Here is a 17,672-nt window from a genome sequence, read left to right on the forward strand (position 1 = left end):
GTCAATTTCGTTGGTTCCATAATCATACTTGGATACACACTTTCAATCAAAAATACAAAAAGATTTGATAAAACGACAGCACATTTAGAGTTTGGAAATTTCTGGCAGATATTAGACAATTCGTTCTTGCTGACTTTCAAAGAAAATAAATGATGAAAACAAATACAGATATGCCATTCGTGCGTATATATCTAAAAAATTTCATATTCATTAAAGGTCTACTGACCAAAAATTTAAATTTGATAAAGACGTTGTAATATGCAAATAATGTGAAATTCTTTACGGTAATATAGAATTGGCTTGCTCTTACGTAAAATCAGAAACGTAGAGCACTCATAACATGAAAAACCAAAGTAATTATAGTCCGGTTCGACATTTCTGACAGTAATTTTACGTAATATATTGGCTTGCTCTTACGTAACAAAATACTGTTGTTGCAATAATTTCAATTTAGGTTCGATTAATACACTCAGGTTGAAATTACCAAAATATTCTATTTTTAAAATCGAACCGAAATAAAATCTTAAAAAATTAGTTTTTTCAAACTAGACCAGTTTAATTATTTTAGTTTGATTTAATTAGAATTTGATTAATATTTTCAAGTTTAAAATCAAACCAAACCAGAAAAATCAAATTTGTTTATAATATCAAATAGAATCAAACCGAACCAGATTTATCGATTTGGTTTGGTTAAATTTTTACACACCAGGAGTGTGGAGAAGAGCCTAGAACTCTTGGTTTATTTTTGTATGATAATGACTTTGTATTGTTTGCTTTAGGCATGAAAATGAAAGTAGGGACTTTTAAATCGTTCGGAAGACTTTTAGTTTAGAAGTGTAAAATGGCAGGAATTTGTTGGTGGTGGTTCGAGATCATGTTTGCATACTGTAGCAGCTGGCAAGGTTTTGACCTTTCTAATGTTGGGGACCATGTTAGCTACCCGAAACCAAATTAGAAACCATTCAATCTATATGATCCACAATTATTATGAATTGCCCATGCTACAATTTTATGTAGCTGAACTTGAAGTCGGAACTTGATAGTAATTAGATCGGTATTTGTTACCGACCTACTTATCTCGGACATCCAACTCCAAGCGAGCTAGGTGAACCTCATCATCCGTATCTCTAGCTCACCTATCTAACCATATGGCTCTCCCTACCATACTGACTCTTGGATGTGGAATTATGGACCACGTAGTCCGAAAAAAAATACTCTAAACATAAACAATTAATCCATGTTCATGCTTTTTCTCTTATTGAAAGACTATATATATGAACATATGGTCATTGCTCACAAGTTTTTAATTATTACCATATACTGAACACCCTTATTTCAAATATTTTCATGTGATTTGAACCTGATTTTATTATCAGAGTGGTTTTCAGACAACACCGCCTAATTCCTTATGATATTTTCGCTTGCACAGGTCGTCTAAGATATTATGAGGAATTAGAGTTAAAAATATTGATTCAAACGAATGCAAAACTGGAATAATAAACCGGGTGCTTATAGCAGGAATTACGGATGATGGACTGGCAAAGGGCCACAAAGTAACAAAGGGCATGTGCAAAATTAGTGAATACATAAGTGTTGGGACCATATTGATTCAGACGAAGATCCTAAAACTGGACCCATTATCGATCTTTTCTATTACTCATACTCTATAATCATTGTATCATCACTCCCCAATTCCATCCCCCTGAGCTTTTCTCTTATTTTAAGGGTCACCAATTCATAATTTCTTTTGTTGCTTCTTGCTTCTTAATTATTATCACTACCTTATAATTACATAACAATATTTCGTTAACAATTTTGCCACACTCCATTCAATTTCGTACCATTCCATGTATTAATCGAATTGTTTCAATGCCATTCAATTTGAATTAAAGCATGTAACTGAATTCTTGAGGAACTAATTAAAGGGCCTACTTCAATATTGTATGGCTGGTTTTGGTAGATCTAGAGAATGAGTTTTCACGAGAGTTCAACTCAATTCTCATAACTAAGATTTTTTTTAATAATTATTTATTATAAGAATATGAATTTGCCTGTTTTTTTTAATAATTCCTTTGTCCCAATTTAAAAGTATATAATTGTATTTCATACACATTGGAAATTATTAATTTACCAGCGAGGTTGAAATGGAGTGGCACTGACAACTTGGCCCGAATTAGGGGCACCTGTATAAGAAAATACAAATCTATAGTAACTTTTTTCCAATTATTCTTATTAATTATAAACTGCATTTAAAGAAGTATAGTAATTAATTAGAGAGCATAATAACGAACTATAAAAAATATAATATAAGATGTTACAAAAAGATAAAAATAAAAAAAAACTTAAATGGGAGATTATGAAAAGAATAAAAATATATCTTGTTCATGAATAATTAGGAGACCAAGCAAGTAATGTTTTTAAAAACTCTAATGAGGAAAATATATAATGTGGTGGACAAGTTCATAAAGAAAACAAAATAATTGCTACAGATTGACAATATAATCATTTCATACAGTTAGGAACAATGATTCTAGAATGCATTTTGCTGAAAACACTTCAGTATGGGCATGTAAAATATTGATTTTTCTAAGATGATAAGAACATGAAGGTTTTCTTATAGTATTTATGAAGTATAAAAATAAATAATAGATTTGGGTGAAATAAATTGTTGGACCAACCTATCTGTATATTCAGATAGCACATTTTACTAAAAATAAAAACATTTTAACCTATTCGCCATTGTAAAGAATCTGAACAGAAGAAAAGTATTTGTCCTTAATTAATTAATCACAAGATCTAATAAAAGATGTGATGGTAGAATGAGATGATTTACCATAAGAAAATATTAATAAGAGAGTCACCAAAATTATTGGAAGGGGACCCGGAAACAGCTAAGTTGGACGTACGAGGGTGGGATCTCTACCTTAAAATAAGAAACGAAACTGTGTTGTCACTGAGCAATTTGCAAATATTAGCCACACCAATCTCATCGTGCATCTTTCATATGTTTTCCTATTTTAACACAACCACCTTCATAATTCATCTATTCATCATATTTCTAAGCTTTTATGTGTTTGTTAATTTTAGAGCATAATCATTTAAAAATATCCAATCGTTTCGATTTTTTTCATTTATAGTCCAAACTATTAAAATCGTTAGTTTTAGCCCATTTTTTAATTTTCTGTTTTAGTTATAGCCGTTTGTCCAAACTAGATTGAAAAAAATTCAAAAAAATGCCTTTCATATTGGTGCATATTATTCTAATTTGTCTTTTTATCATCAAAAATTCCAAATATGAAGTAATATGAAGAGTATATTTGAATTTTTTTCACTTCAATTTAAATAAATGGAATTGAAATTGAGAATTAAAACATGAGTTAAAATAAAGACTTTGAAAATTTGGATCATAAACCAAAAAAGTCAAAAGGATGGTGTATTTTTCAATTACAATTTTAACTAAATATTTTAATTTTTGCAATTTCATTTCAACTTGAAGTATTACTTATATTTTTATCCAACATCTCCCAATGAGTTTACTTTATATCATGGTGCAAAGCTGTTCAATCTTGATGACAGAGAAGGATACAAAAATCAAAAAAAAGGAAAGGAAGTATTTTCTAGCAACAACCATAGACCATTAACGACGTACAAATATTAAAAAATTATCTATTTGATCTAATATTTATGTGAATCGTGTTAAATATGTTCACTTGTCAGTCAAAAGAATAATTCATAAACATAAACTATAATTTAATATTCCCTAGCCATGTCAGATTTACATTAGCCATATAAGTAAGAAGTAACATTATTTTGTAACGTTGTTAGAAGGAATTATTTTTTATTTGAGCTGTTTGCAGAACATTAACGGCATTTTAGTACATTTTTATTCATGAGGGGCTTATTTGAAATACTGGGAAAATATTGAGGGTGTATTTTAACCTTTTTCCATAATTAATGTAAGAATGGAGGGTCAGGAAGAATAATAATAATACATGATAAAGTTGAACTTCAAAGGAGTCTCAATCGATCTTAGACGCCTAGTAAGACCCAAGTCTTCAAATATGAGAAATAAACAATTTAAGAGTCAAAAGAAGTTAGTAATTAGAACAAAAATAGATTTAATAGAGTAGGGACAGTAAGAAAATGAAAACTAATAAAAATTAAACAAAAGAAATTTTTGTGTGCGCTCATCGAATACTAGGAAGAATTAGTTAATAAATCTTGTCAAAAACTGTACAAATCAAGAGATGGATAAAACCATTTGTTCAAGTACCTATTAGAGTTGAAAATATTTTTATATTTAAGCAAAGTCTTTTAAAAATTAATTTATTAAGTACAAATTGCATGCTCAAAATTGGAGTTAGTGCTACTAAGCATTTCAACCTTGCAATATGCAAGGGAAGAAAAATAAGAGTTGCATATCATATCATGTATGTGAAGGTTAAAAGAAAAATCCAATTGAAAGCAAAACAAAAATAGGAAGTAAGAAATTACTGGGTTTGAAACCTAATTGAATTAAATGAAGGGTCTCTGTCAAGTAAAAGTTTCACTTTTGCAGTTACAAGAATGAAAGTCTAGTCCTTATATGACAATTAAAGGGTTAATTGTAAAAAAAAAAGTATAAACTTTAGCATGTTTTATGATTATATCACAGACATTAAAATTTGACAAAATTAGTCCCCTTATTTTTTTTATTTTTGCAAATCGGAACACCGAGCTATTTTCTGTTGAAATAACGCTGATGTATAGAGCTGCCGAAATAGTGAATCTTATGATGTCGACATCGTATTGTTTCAACATAAAATAGCTCAATGTTACGATTTGTCAAAAAAATAAAAATTGATGACAGATTTTGCAAAGTTTTAAAGTTTGTGTTGCAATTGCAAAGCACGTTAAAATTCAAGATTTAATTTGCATTTAACCCAAAAATAAATGATTTAAATATCAATTTGCCCTTTGAATTTGCACATAACCAACAATTTACGCCACATTTCCTTCTTATCAATTAGTCACTTAAATTTATTAATTGTTATTTATTAGATCAAATATTTCAATTTTATAAAACTCGTAGGGTATTAATCGACCAAATTTAGGATTAATTGACAAAAAAAATAAATTTAAGGGAAAAATTGATACAAATAAAAAATTAGTATTAGTTATTCATCACGTACAAATTTACGGGGTAAATTATTCAAGTCAAAGAAAAAATATATTATACTCAACAATAAAATTGAGGAAAAGAAATTTAGACAAATATGTTTATAATGACCTTATTCATGAACATAGTGAATTGAATTTTTCTATATCACTAATAATTCTTTTGATTTTATATCATTAAGTGATGTAATTAATGTGATGAACTTCCATTGCTTTTGTCCACAAATAATGTGTGGGGCAAAATCTATTTATAAAATTTTCTTATCATTAGATAGCTAAAATGCGTGCTAATAGATTCATTAATGTAATTAGATAGCTAATCTAACGAAAGATAGAGGGACTAAAAATAGAGGATATGATGCATTATTAATACAAACATATGATTCTCACGAGATGTGACTAAAATAGAAAGAAAAAGTATTTCCACAATTATACAAGAAATGGTGACACTTCATTATTCACTCATCAATAACGTTAACTTCTCTCTCTATCGATGACATATACAAAATATACACACTCAAACCCAACTGGCAACTTTGATTGATTTCATATACAGATAAAATAAGATGGGGGCTCAACCATTTAGCATACGACAAAATACATTTCGTTTTTCTTCTACTTATATACTAACTCATTTCACTCTAATTATTTCTTAGTATTTTCTTTCTGATTTTTTTGAGTTCATAAGTTTTTAGGGAGAGAAAATGAATATGTCAGCTTCTCATTGCAGCAGTAGTGGGTGTGAATCTGGTTGGACGTCGTATTTAGATCAGTCTGTTCTTTCGAAAAATCAGTATCAGGGTTTTGATGGAAATAGTAACTATTCAAAAGTTAATGATGATGACGGTGGTGGTGAGGAGGATTTATCCATGGTTTCAGATGCATCATCTGGACCTCCACATTACTGTGAAGATGGTGAACAGTGGTGTTTTGATCAGTTTGCTAGCAACAAGAAGAATAAAAATAAAAAGAAGAGCGGTAGAAGCCAACTTCAATTTTCTTTTCTTGATGATACTGCTAGTTCTCCTGTTTTAAACAAGGCAAGTTATAGTTCAATTATTTCTCAAATGCATTCTCTTTTTTTTTGTCTTTTTTCAAAACGGAAAATAGAGAGCGGTGTCTACAGTAATAGGTTACAAATATAGAACTTTTTAGTTTACGAGCGTTTCACGAAATGAAAATGAAATGGTGAAACGTAGAACTCTAGAAATTTCCGTTCAAGGATTTGTAACTTTATCTGATGGCTTGTTGATGTTCATAATACAGAAAATAGGAGATAAGGATAATGAAGCTTCACAGGGATTTTCAGCAACACATTACAAGGTACCTGTCAATGTATTTTTGTTTCATATATTTTTTAGGGTTAAATACAAAAAAAATCATCAACTTTAGCATGTACACTGTTCCGACATCTATTTCATCATGCTTTTTATCGGAGAATATTGTTCGGTGTTTTGAATTATAAAAAATTGATAGTTTGTGTCGTATATTTTTAATATTTAGTTCATATTGTAATTGTCAAACATGTTAGCATTCACAAATTAATTTGTAGTTAATTCTATTATTTATTGTATGCTTCTTGAATATGCAGAAAATGACAATGGCAATGCCACTTTGTATCTTGTTGCAGGAAAAATCATCACTCAAGAAGCATTTTGGATTCTTCAAGTCAGAAAAATCAGCATCAAAAGAACCAGGTATGCTTTTATGTCTATTCCTAATTAGTAATCTGTTTTTTTCATAGTAACAGAATTACTAATTACTAAGCATATTAAAAGCCCTAATTCTAATTATGTTGGTTGAATCGTTGTGTTGGCAGGTGGAAGAAAATGGAAATGATAAATACTAGTGATTGGTTCATTTTGTAATTTCTGCCACTTCAGTTGAAACGGAAGCAAGGATGAAAAAGAAAGAAAAAAATAAAAAAATGAAAATAGATCTCTGAGGGATTTTGTTCCTTTCTTTTTTATTTTTGTTCACTTCTAAAATTCTACCATTTTTGTATGTATTCTGTTGTCAATGAAGTGGGAAACAGCCTGAAAATTCTAAAAAAATGATTAAAATTAATAAAGCTTTTTAACTCTCTCCCTCCCGAGCAGCGTGGTGTTTTCCTCCACCCTGAGAGTTTAAATTTATCATTACAAAATCATCATATATACCTAAATGAACAAAGGGTCAACACGCCTTTCGAATTTTTAATACATGATCATTTAATTCATTTTATACTTTTTGAACAACTAATCCTAAAACTCTATATTTTTGGGCTAGATTAATATGACCCCATAATTATATTTTTAAAACGTGTAAAATACAAATCGGAAATGAGGGATGCAAAAAAAATTAGAGAGTTCCTTAATTATTAGAGAGTTCCTTAACTATTGCAATAAAATTAGAGAGTTCCTTAATTATTGCAATAAAATTATCTTAAACCTATTTTTTTACAATAAAAATATAAATTATGGGATAATTTGATCTAAAAAAGAAGAGTTTTGAGATTATTTATTAAAAAATATAAATCGGATAAAATAATTCCGTGTCATAAATTTAGAGGGCAGTTTAACCCTTTATTCGTAACTAAATAGAAAGAAGGCCACTTTACCATATTATAACGGTCCTATTACAAATTTCTGCATTTTAGTTCTGCATGCTTGATTTATTGATAGTAACGTTATATTCGAATTTGAAGGTCTCATATTTATTTTTATTTTTTCATGCTAATTAAAAATAATAATCGGTAATTTGGGTAAAAAGAGGTAAAAAAAAATGATAGTACGTAAGGATTTGCGATACAACGGGAAACAGGGTGTCTTAGCAGTCCAAGTGCCCCCACTCAACCACACACATGCAACAGAGTGTTCAGGTCTTTTAAATGAGAGAGTTATTTTCAGTTACAGTTTCTCAATTTTCTTCCCTCTTTCACTATTGTCCCTAAACTTTAATTAGTAATTATATTTTCCATCAATTTTAATTTTGTATTTATTGTCTCTAACGTAGTTTCAGCTCAGTTTCCATGAAAATTTAATGATGTGTCATCAAGTTGCAATTCTATTTGGACAAATATTTTTGCCACGTGGTGCCATTTTATCGGTTCAAACAAAACTCGAGTTGACTGTAATATCATTAAATTATGACAAAAAATCGAATTTAGTGACGTTTAAGATTAAAAGTTAAAAGATAATATAGTTATGAATTAAAGCTTGAAAATTATAATTGAGGGACTCTATATAAAAATTATGTACCTTCATATTAAAAGGGCCATATCTAGAGGTTAGCAGTGTTTGGATATAGCAGGAATTAGCCAAACTAGAATTTTAGTTTGGTTTGATTGTTAATTAATACAATTCGAGAATATTAATTTTTTAAATTTTAGTTTGGTTTGATTGTTGATTAATTTGATCCGAGAATATTAATTTTTTAAAAAATTGGGTTAATTTAGTTTCTTGCATACTAGTATAGAATTTCTGAACTATGGAAGTAAAGAATTAACTGTTATTATATATAGTGCTAACTTTTTGTGATATTTTTAAATTTTTTATAGGACTTATATGTCAATATGCCCTCTATATTTATATGTAATAAGATATTAACACCAAATTTAATATTTTTTATTTTTTATTTTTTATAATTAATGTTAATTATTCAATTAACTAAAATAACCAACCGAATTAAATAATTATTTTAATTTGGTTAATTCAGTTTATGCATATTTTAATTTCAATCCAATTGAGATATACTATGTACTTATAATTCAGTATTTTTTTGAGACCGAACCGACGGATGCATACCATTATGAATGCCATAAACTAGTAGCAAGGCAAAATACCAATGCTGGAGGCCAATTAAGTGATCCACCTCTTAATTAATTTCCACTAAAGCAAATGCCAGGCTAGCTTGGAGTGGAGTTGATAAATTTGGAAATGTATGCCTTAGTATGGTGTGGCCAGACAATTTTTGAGATGGAAGGAAACAAAAAGTATGCCTTATTTTCCACCAAAACACAACCTTCTTATCCCCCACCACCCTTTGGTAGCTACCCACTAACAATGTCATCCATTCATAATTTGGTTGCAATTATTGAATTTCTCTTGTTTTTGTTTTGGTGGGTTTCTTTCTCAAATCTTTTATTGAAGACCATCCTCTAAAGTAGAACCCATATCTTGGAAAAGGCCTTAGATTTTAGGATAAAGACAATTCCCTCCCACCATTGTCCTATCAATCCTTCATTTATTTCTTGTTTATGCTTCACCAAATTATTTTGACACCAAAATCAAGAGATTTTATTCACTTATATAGTCATAGTTTGTGTTTGCACTTCAACCAATCATTCAAAATTTCAAAAAAAAAGAGGAAATGTCTTCCAATCTGATCATAGAGACTTAAATTAATTGAATTATTTATTACTTTTAAAGTTTCACTTAAGCCGAATTCTTCAAATACTCATTTTATAAAAGAATATATTACCCTTGAATTGAATCTGATTTATGAATTATTAATATTAAATATTTTAAATGACAAAATAAATAAAAATTAGCAATTGGAAGTGTTGTTGCTAAAGGGTCCAAAAAATTACTAATTGAAATTATATGCTCTTTTAACTTAAATTGATTTTTTGAAAAGTATCAACAAGATAGGGTCATATTTTGGATTGTTTCATGCCATATATAAACTCAAATCCCAAAAAAAAAAACACACATTTTTTACAACTCGCATAACCATTTGTTCTTAGATTATATTTATATCCATCTTAACGTGTCATTTCTAATACACTAGTGGGGCAATGCTCGAACATATCGAGTATACCTTAAAAAATCTTTAATGATCAATAAAAAAACTTCAAAACGAATCGATATTTGAACCCAAATTTTGATAAGGATCTTCTTACAAATTTAGTATTTCAATTTATTTTGAAAGAGAAAGAAAATGAGTTGAAAGAAACATAAGCCATCAGGTATTGTAAGGTCAAAGCCAAGTGTTAGATAATTGAGCCATCATGGATGAAGATAACATATGAAAGGACACAACACTAGAATAATAAGAGAGTCTGGTAGTTGCTTATGCTTTGGCAAATCAGGAACTTGATAAGATAAAGAAGTAAGAACCAACCTAAGAATCTTTCACATAACATTAGGCCCTACCCTTTTCACTAAACTAGTGTTTCTATGCAATTATAACATATAATGCCTAAATCATCACTTGGATGTACTCATCAACAAGACTACCATACCAATAATTGCAATGAGTTAAAATTAATTTGTTATTTTGCACACCCTAAATCTAGGGACGTAGCCAGAAATTGGAATTAAGATATGGGCAAAATAATTTTTTTTTATTTAATATAGAAAATTCGAAAATTGTAAAAATTAAGGGATAAATATGTAATAATTTTCTAAATACCATGATATATTTTTAAAAAATTATTTAAGAATTTTGTACTCTTAATTTATGTCCCTCTTAACCACCAAGCGGTTGCACCACTGTTTAAAATGCACCAATTACAGAATGATATGATTCATATTTAAAAATAATATATGTCATCAAACGATGCCGCTTTGATATTTCTATAATGAACGAAATGATGCCAAATTATGGAGTTAGGCCAGAAATTGCCGAAAGTGAAAACAAAAATTAGGCTATTAGTATTTAGTAACTTTCAAATTGTGGAGTTTTTTTTTTACGAGTTCATATATGGAGTTAAAAATGCTAAAATAAATAAATGTCAAGCTTTTCAATGCAAATAATCCTAAAAAGTATTAACATTTAATTAGTTAGATTTATGCATAAAATATAAATTAGACATAGACAAGAAATTTCCTTGAAACTTTATTATATCTACTTGATTCTGCCTTATATGCATGTATAAATATAACCTTATCGGCACACGTATGCGGATATTTATATTGTACCGCCTAAAATGTGAGAGATTCTTATATAGACTCAGTCCACCACGTCATCTGTGGACTAAGCCTATCATATAATGACACGTCATTAAAATGATGGCAATTTTGTAAATTCGTTTATTACTTATTTACACTTTTGAATAGTAATATTACAAGATTGCCATCATTTTAATGACGTGTCATTATGTGATAGGCTTAGTCCACGGATGACGTGGTAGACTGAGTCTACCTAAGAATTTCTCCTAAAATGTTGGAACATATCTAGATAACAATGATAGATTTTTTAATGTTAGCTAGACCTTAGGGAAATTGCGGATTTTGACTCTTTGGTCAATAGATTTTACTAATACTTACCTGATGTTCGAGTTTGTAGAAAAACAAAAAAAAAAAACTTTCTTTTATTATCTGAAACAAAAAAAATGATATATTTCATTTATTACATATTAAAAAAAATATGATTAATTTTACTCATGGGTGTTATTTATTTAATCCTTTATTTTTTAATAGACTATATTAATTTTCTTAAGATTCTTTTTCTAATTAATCTAGTTTCAAAACTTTCTCATACTGAAATAAGTATTTTATTTGATTTATTATTTTGTATATCTTTTGTCTTTTATCTCAATTTAAATTTTTATATATGTTATGCTGATACCAAATCATCTTATTTCTATTTTTATTTAAAATATTTCATTATAATTAAAATAAAAAGTGTGTTAATGAAATATATGAGATTCAATTTTTAGATTTCTGATTAGATGGATATTACTTTGGAATATTTAAAATGGAATTATGGATAAAAAAAATTGGATAGAGGATTGCTAAATATTGTCACCAATAAAAAAGTAAGAGATTAATGGACAGAAGAGAAAGTGGTTTCTACTAGTCTAATTTGAGAGAAAATTATTGTTTTCTATTCAATTATAGATAATTTATAACAAGTACAATTATTTATAAATTTTATTTATTTATATAAAATGTATTAAGTTATAAAAATGTTATAATTATTTTATTCAATTAAATAATAATTTTATTATTTTTAATAATATTTATTTTCTTTTAATATGTTATTCTATAATTATTAAAATATATAATATATAATAAATAAAATTATAATTTTAAATTTATAATTTTAAAAAAATGAAATATTATTCTGGGACATGGGGAATAAAATTTAACTTGACAAAAGTAACTTCCATTAGGCCAACCTTATTCTTAAAATTTGAACAACAAATTTACTGTGGCTGCACGTTCATGACAAGCAAATAAAATTCATATTGGCCATTTTGGATCCCACACAAGCTAGGAAGTAGAAGAATCATTATTTTAAAGAAATATAATTTTTATTCTCTCAACTCTAAATTAATAAAAGTTTATAAACATTAAAAAATATTATATGTTTATATTAAAAATTATCCAATCAATTTTTTTAGTAAATTAATAAAAATATCATAATTATCTCTATATAATTATAATACTTTTGTCTAAATCAAGAGTATCGTTATTCAATTATTTTTGTAAAAAATAAATTCATTTAAAAAATTAAAGTAAAATTATGAAAGTCATATAACAAATTATAAAATATAATATTTCAAACTCTAATCTATCAAGTAACTAAATAATTCGAAGTTATAAAATATACAAAAAAAAATTGAACTAATAATAATCAAATCTAAATCCCGCTTAAGGTGTCGTTATGCGGGTACTAATTTAATCCTATTCGTTTAGACTTTTAAACCGCTCGATCCGTTGAAAGTTCATACTTTTGAAACCCCGTTTTCAATGTGAATATAAAAGATATATATAAAATCAAACACAAACATCAAAATCAAACATTAAAACTAAACTCATAAATTTTTAAAATTTTCAACTTTTTATAAATTTGAGGATTTTAATCCAAGCAATAGAACTCTTATTCTTTTTTAATTAATGATCCTTCAAACGACTAAGGAAGAAGAAGAAACCTCATCTATATGTTTTTAATTGAATAAAAGAATTAGTTAATGCTAGAGTTGGTTTTCCGGCCACAGGCCAAAACCACCTCCTCTAAACTATATTCATTTAACTATTTAAAGTAGAAGAAACATCCAATTATGAAGTTTTCTAAAAAAAACGACAACTAATTAAGTAAAAAAAATAAAAGAAAAATGATGGTAAAGACGGTTTTCTGTCAAAAAGCCAAAATTATCTCCTCAAAATTATGATTCTTGCATTTTTTTAGAGAGACGATAAAAAAAATTCTAAAAGAAAGGAGAGGCTATTTTTGAGATTGAATTTTATCTTTATTTGGTCACATAACAATATATAAATTTATTAAATTATACAGTCTTATAAATTCTTTAAATAAAAATGACTAATAAAAAAAAAACTACATCAGATGTATTTTTAAAATATATTAAAGAAAATATATTATATGATAACGACATTCGAATAATACCTTTTAAAATAAAGGCCTAATGTTTTAAAAAACCCCGACCTTTTAGCCCATTTTCAATCATACCCTGACGTTGAAAATTTGTCAATTTTACCCTATTTTGCATTTTTGTGTTTCAATTGTACCCTGAAAAATTAAATTAACGTCTTTTGCGTTTGGAAATTTATTTAAAACATTCTCCATGTCCCGCATATATTAATTGTATATTTTTAAAATTTATTTAAATTTAGTTAAATTAATTAAGAATTTAAATTAGTGTTAATTTGATTATAGTTTTTAGTTAGTTTTTAAAAATAAAGGACTTATTTGTACTTTTTTGAATAAAAAAGAATTTAATTTCATGTTTAGATTTAATTAATTGAATGATTTCATCATTTAAGTAAAAAAATTAACAAAAATTAAAGTATTGGGGTACAATTGAAAACGGAAAATTCAAAAGTGGGTAAAATTGACAAATTTTCAACGTCGGGGTGGAATTGAAAAAAAGTTTAAAGGTGAGGGGTTTTTGAGTGATTAGACCTAAAATAAATGAAAGATCATGTTTGTGATGTATGAATATTTTAAATCTTCTGTTTTAATATCTGAAAACTTATTTCTTTAAATTAGTGTTTTATTTTTTTTAAATATATCAAACATGTTCTTTTTGTCATTTTTCAATCACAGTTGTGCTACAAGAAAAATAATTTATCTTTACTTAAATGTATACATATTAATAAAAAAACAATGAGCATGTGCCTAATAATAATGTTTATATATATGAACTAAAATATCAATTTCGACGAATTAAAAGATTATTTTATTAGTAGTTTGGTCTTGTAATGGCAAATGATTGAAAACACTCATTTGATATAATTTATAAAAAATGAAAATATTAACTAAAAGAAATAAAAATTTAAATACCAGAACAAAAGATTTAATAAACACAGACATTACAATGTAATTCATCTTAAAATAAAAAGCCGAAGCCAAACCGAAAAATAATTGGAGATTGCGTCAATAATATTTGCAGGTTGGGGGCTTTTGAAGTGTTAGTTTCTAATTTTTTTTATAATAATAAAAACTTCATTGATGGAGGTAAAATTATATATCTTAATCAAAGATAAAAAAAAGCTAATACATTCAAAAGATATAATAATAAAAAATCAGTACAATAATAAAAATTTATGTTAATTTTTTCAAACACATTGACGTAATTTTTTGAATGTGCAAATCGGCAATTCGTCCGCTTCACTCGGTGGTTATTATAAACTATGAATTGACTCTTTGTTCTTTGAATGAGTCTGTTTGAAGAAAATTAAAAATAAAATTTCTGCTGAAAACACTTCAGATCTGCTCTCCATAAATATTTTTATCAAGAAAATAACAAGACCCAAAAAGGATATGAACCAAAACTCCACAAAAGATGACAAAACATCCGTAAAGGATGACAAAATATCCGTAAAGGAAGAAGAAAAAAATTAACAAATCTCAGATCTGTAGTTATTTTCGAAAATATAATGTAAATACTGAAAATAAAAAGGAAATTAGAGGGTGGGGAGGTGATTTTGAGCCAAAAAATGGCCAAAACCACCTTCCTTCAAAGATGGCGGCTAGGGTTTTTAGAAGAATAGAAAATGTAGATAGAAATTTAGGGGTGGGCAAAAAAACCGGTCAAACCAATTAATCGAACCGAAACCAGAAAACCAAACCGGAAAATGTGGTTAACCGGTCCAACGGTTTAGGTTTAGGTTTTGATTTTTAGTTTTCATGGTTAATGGTTTAGGTTTAGGTTTTGGATTTCTAAAAACCGTGGTTAACCGGTTAACCGGTTTATATATATATATATTCATATATTTTTAATAATTAATAAGATATATTTTATGATCTATAAAATAATATTGATTTTATAATATACACAATAAAATCTAAATATAAAAATATATTGACATATATTTTATTTAGGAATATTTATATATTTTAGGAGATTTTATATATGAAAATATTATAAAAGAAATTTGTTTTCCTTATTAAAATATTTACTTAACAAAAATAGGAATATTTAAGTCTATAAATAGTAGAAAGTGGACGTGAACAACACTACAAACAATTCAAAAAATACAAACCTAACTTTAATATTACTCATAAATTATTTGTAAATAATAATAGTTTTAAATATTTGCATTGATTTAACTATTTATAAGATAGTTTAGATTTATATTTTTTTAATATATAATTTGAATTTCTATAGTTTTTTTTGTTTGCTAAAAAATCAAATAGAATTAAAAATATATATTTTTTTGTCTTTAATTTTTCTAATGGTTATATGGTTAAAAACCGCAAAACCGAAAAACCGTACCGTTTTTTATGGTTAACCAATTTACCGGTTAACCGTTTAAAATTTTAAGTTTAGGTTTTTAATTTTAAAAACCGTATTACAATGGACCGGTTTACAAATTACCCCCATGGACCGGTTAACTGGTTCATGCCCACCCCTAGATAGAATGGAGAGAGTTCGATCCGAGGACTATTTTAGTGTTAGTTTTTATTTTAACCACACCAATTTATAATGTTTCTCTCCTTTTTAAACAAATTGGACTCTGGAAAATCATCATGAATTAGACTAAGAGAGATTTTTAGGTAGACTCAGTCTACCACGTCATCCGTAAACTAGTCTGTGACATGCACGTCATTAAAATAGCGGTTAATTTCATAAAAATACACGAAATTTCATTTTAATCACGACCTTTAAAAGTTGCCATATAAAAATATGACCTTTCATTTTTTTCAAATCTATCATCTTAATATATTTTTTTGATTAATTTTTTTATTAAACCATAAATTAAAAACCCAAATTATAAATCGACACCAAATATTATTATCCTTTCGGTTAGAGTATGTAGGATTAGTAATTTTTCGTTAGAAAAAATACACCAAAATTTACTTTGGTGATAGATTTGAAACAAAATGAAATGCGTGCCTTTAAATGCCAACTTTTAAAAGCTGTGATTAAAATGAAATTTCGTGTAAAGGTCATGATTTTTTTTATGGAATTAACCCTTAAAATAGTAGTATTATCGTAATTTTGTTTATTACTTATTTACACTTTTAAATAGTAATATTAATACAATTATTTTAGAGATTTTTTTACAAATACCGAAAAAATGAAAATATTTATAAAAATACAACACGTATTTTTTTAGCAGAAATATAAAAAAATAATTACAGCAATATAAATTTTTAAAAAAATATTTACACAAATACAACTTTTTTGTATACTCATATAATCTGTATATAATCTATATATAATCCGTATATAATACGAATTATATATGAATTATATACGTTTTTTTAAAAAGAAAATTCACATCTATCAGATCTGAAAAATTCAATCTGTATATTATATGTATATAATTCGTATATAATTCGGATATAATACGAATTATATACGTTTTGTTTTTAAATCAGATCTAAAAATAAAAATTTAAGGTCTGAAAAAACGAAGGAGATGAGGATGAAGCCGAACTGAAAATTCAAATCACGAATCATATACAATAAATCCTAGATCTCTACATACAAAAACACAAAAAAATATAGATCTAGACATATAAATCATGGATCTACACATACAAATCATAGATCTACACGTGAGGGAGGACGGCGGCTAGTGCGAGCAGCGAGAAGGCGGCGATTGCGAGCAGTGAGAGAGGGCGGCGGTGACGATTGCTAGCAGTGAGAGAGGGCGGCGGCGGCGAGTGTGTGCAACGAGAGAGGGCGACTGCGTGAGGGAGAGCGGCGGTCGGAAGAAGAATGGTGGTGGTATGGCTTGAAGATGAAATTTTATTATGATGTTAATGGAGAAAGAGAGAAAATAAAATTAAGGTTAGATGGAGAAGATGAAGAAAAAGAGGAAAAATGCATTTTTGTTAATAAAAAGATAAAGATGACATATTTAAAAATATGAAAAACACTCTTGTAAAGAGAAAGTATAAGATAGCATGTTTGTAAATATTTTATCTTATTATGGTATATAGTGTAAATATTTCATTATTTTAATGACATGTCATAATGTGATAGGTTTAGTCTATGAATGACGTGATGGATTAAGTCTATCTAAGAATTTCTCAAGACGAAGATCTTATCTTATCCATATATGAATGTTTATGCAAACACGATTCTATAGTCGATTTAGAAAATTTTATAATCAC

At 27.3% G+C, this 17,672-nt stretch overlaps 1 protein-coding gene across 1 annotated transcript; it reads left to right on the forward strand.

The window, feature by feature from the left end:
* The first annotated feature begins 5,596 nt into the window (after nt 1-5,596).
* On the forward strand, nt 5,597-7,255 carry LOC126664577 (protein SOB FIVE-LIKE 5-like). Its single transcript, XM_050357037.2, has 4 exons — nt 5,597-6,197; nt 6,424-6,480; nt 6,788-6,854; nt 6,977-7,255. Exons 1-4 carry the CDS (start codon nt 5,862-5,864, stop codon nt 6,994-6,996), a joined length of 480 nt encoding a protein of 159 aa, XP_050212994.1. The 5' UTR covers nt 5,597-5,861; the 3' UTR covers nt 6,997-7,255.
* The last annotated feature ends 10,417 nt before the right edge of the window (nt 7,256-17,672 follow it).

Source organism: Mercurialis annua, linkage group LG1-X (genome assembly GCF_937616625.2).
Source record: "Mercurialis annua linkage group LG1-X, ddMerAnnu1.2, whole genome shotgun sequence".
Classification (NCBI taxonomy): domain Eukaryota; kingdom Viridiplantae; phylum Streptophyta; class Magnoliopsida; order Malpighiales; family Euphorbiaceae; genus Mercurialis; species Mercurialis annua.

Excerpts from the sequence above, each read along its gene's own strand:
- LOC126664577 (XM_050357037.2), top strand. The coding sequence starts at position 5,862 with ATGAATATGTCAGCTTCTCATTGCAGCAGTAGTGGGTGTGAATCTGGT. Across the intron at positions 6,198-6,423 it reads GTTCTCCTGTTTTAAACAAG|AAAATAGGAGATAAGGATAA; the intron begins GCAAGTTATAGT and ends TTCATAATACAG. Across the intron at positions 6,481-6,787 it reads TTTCAGCAACACATTACAAG|GAAAAATCATCACTCAAGAA; the intron begins GTACCTGTCAAT and ends ATCTTGTTGCAG.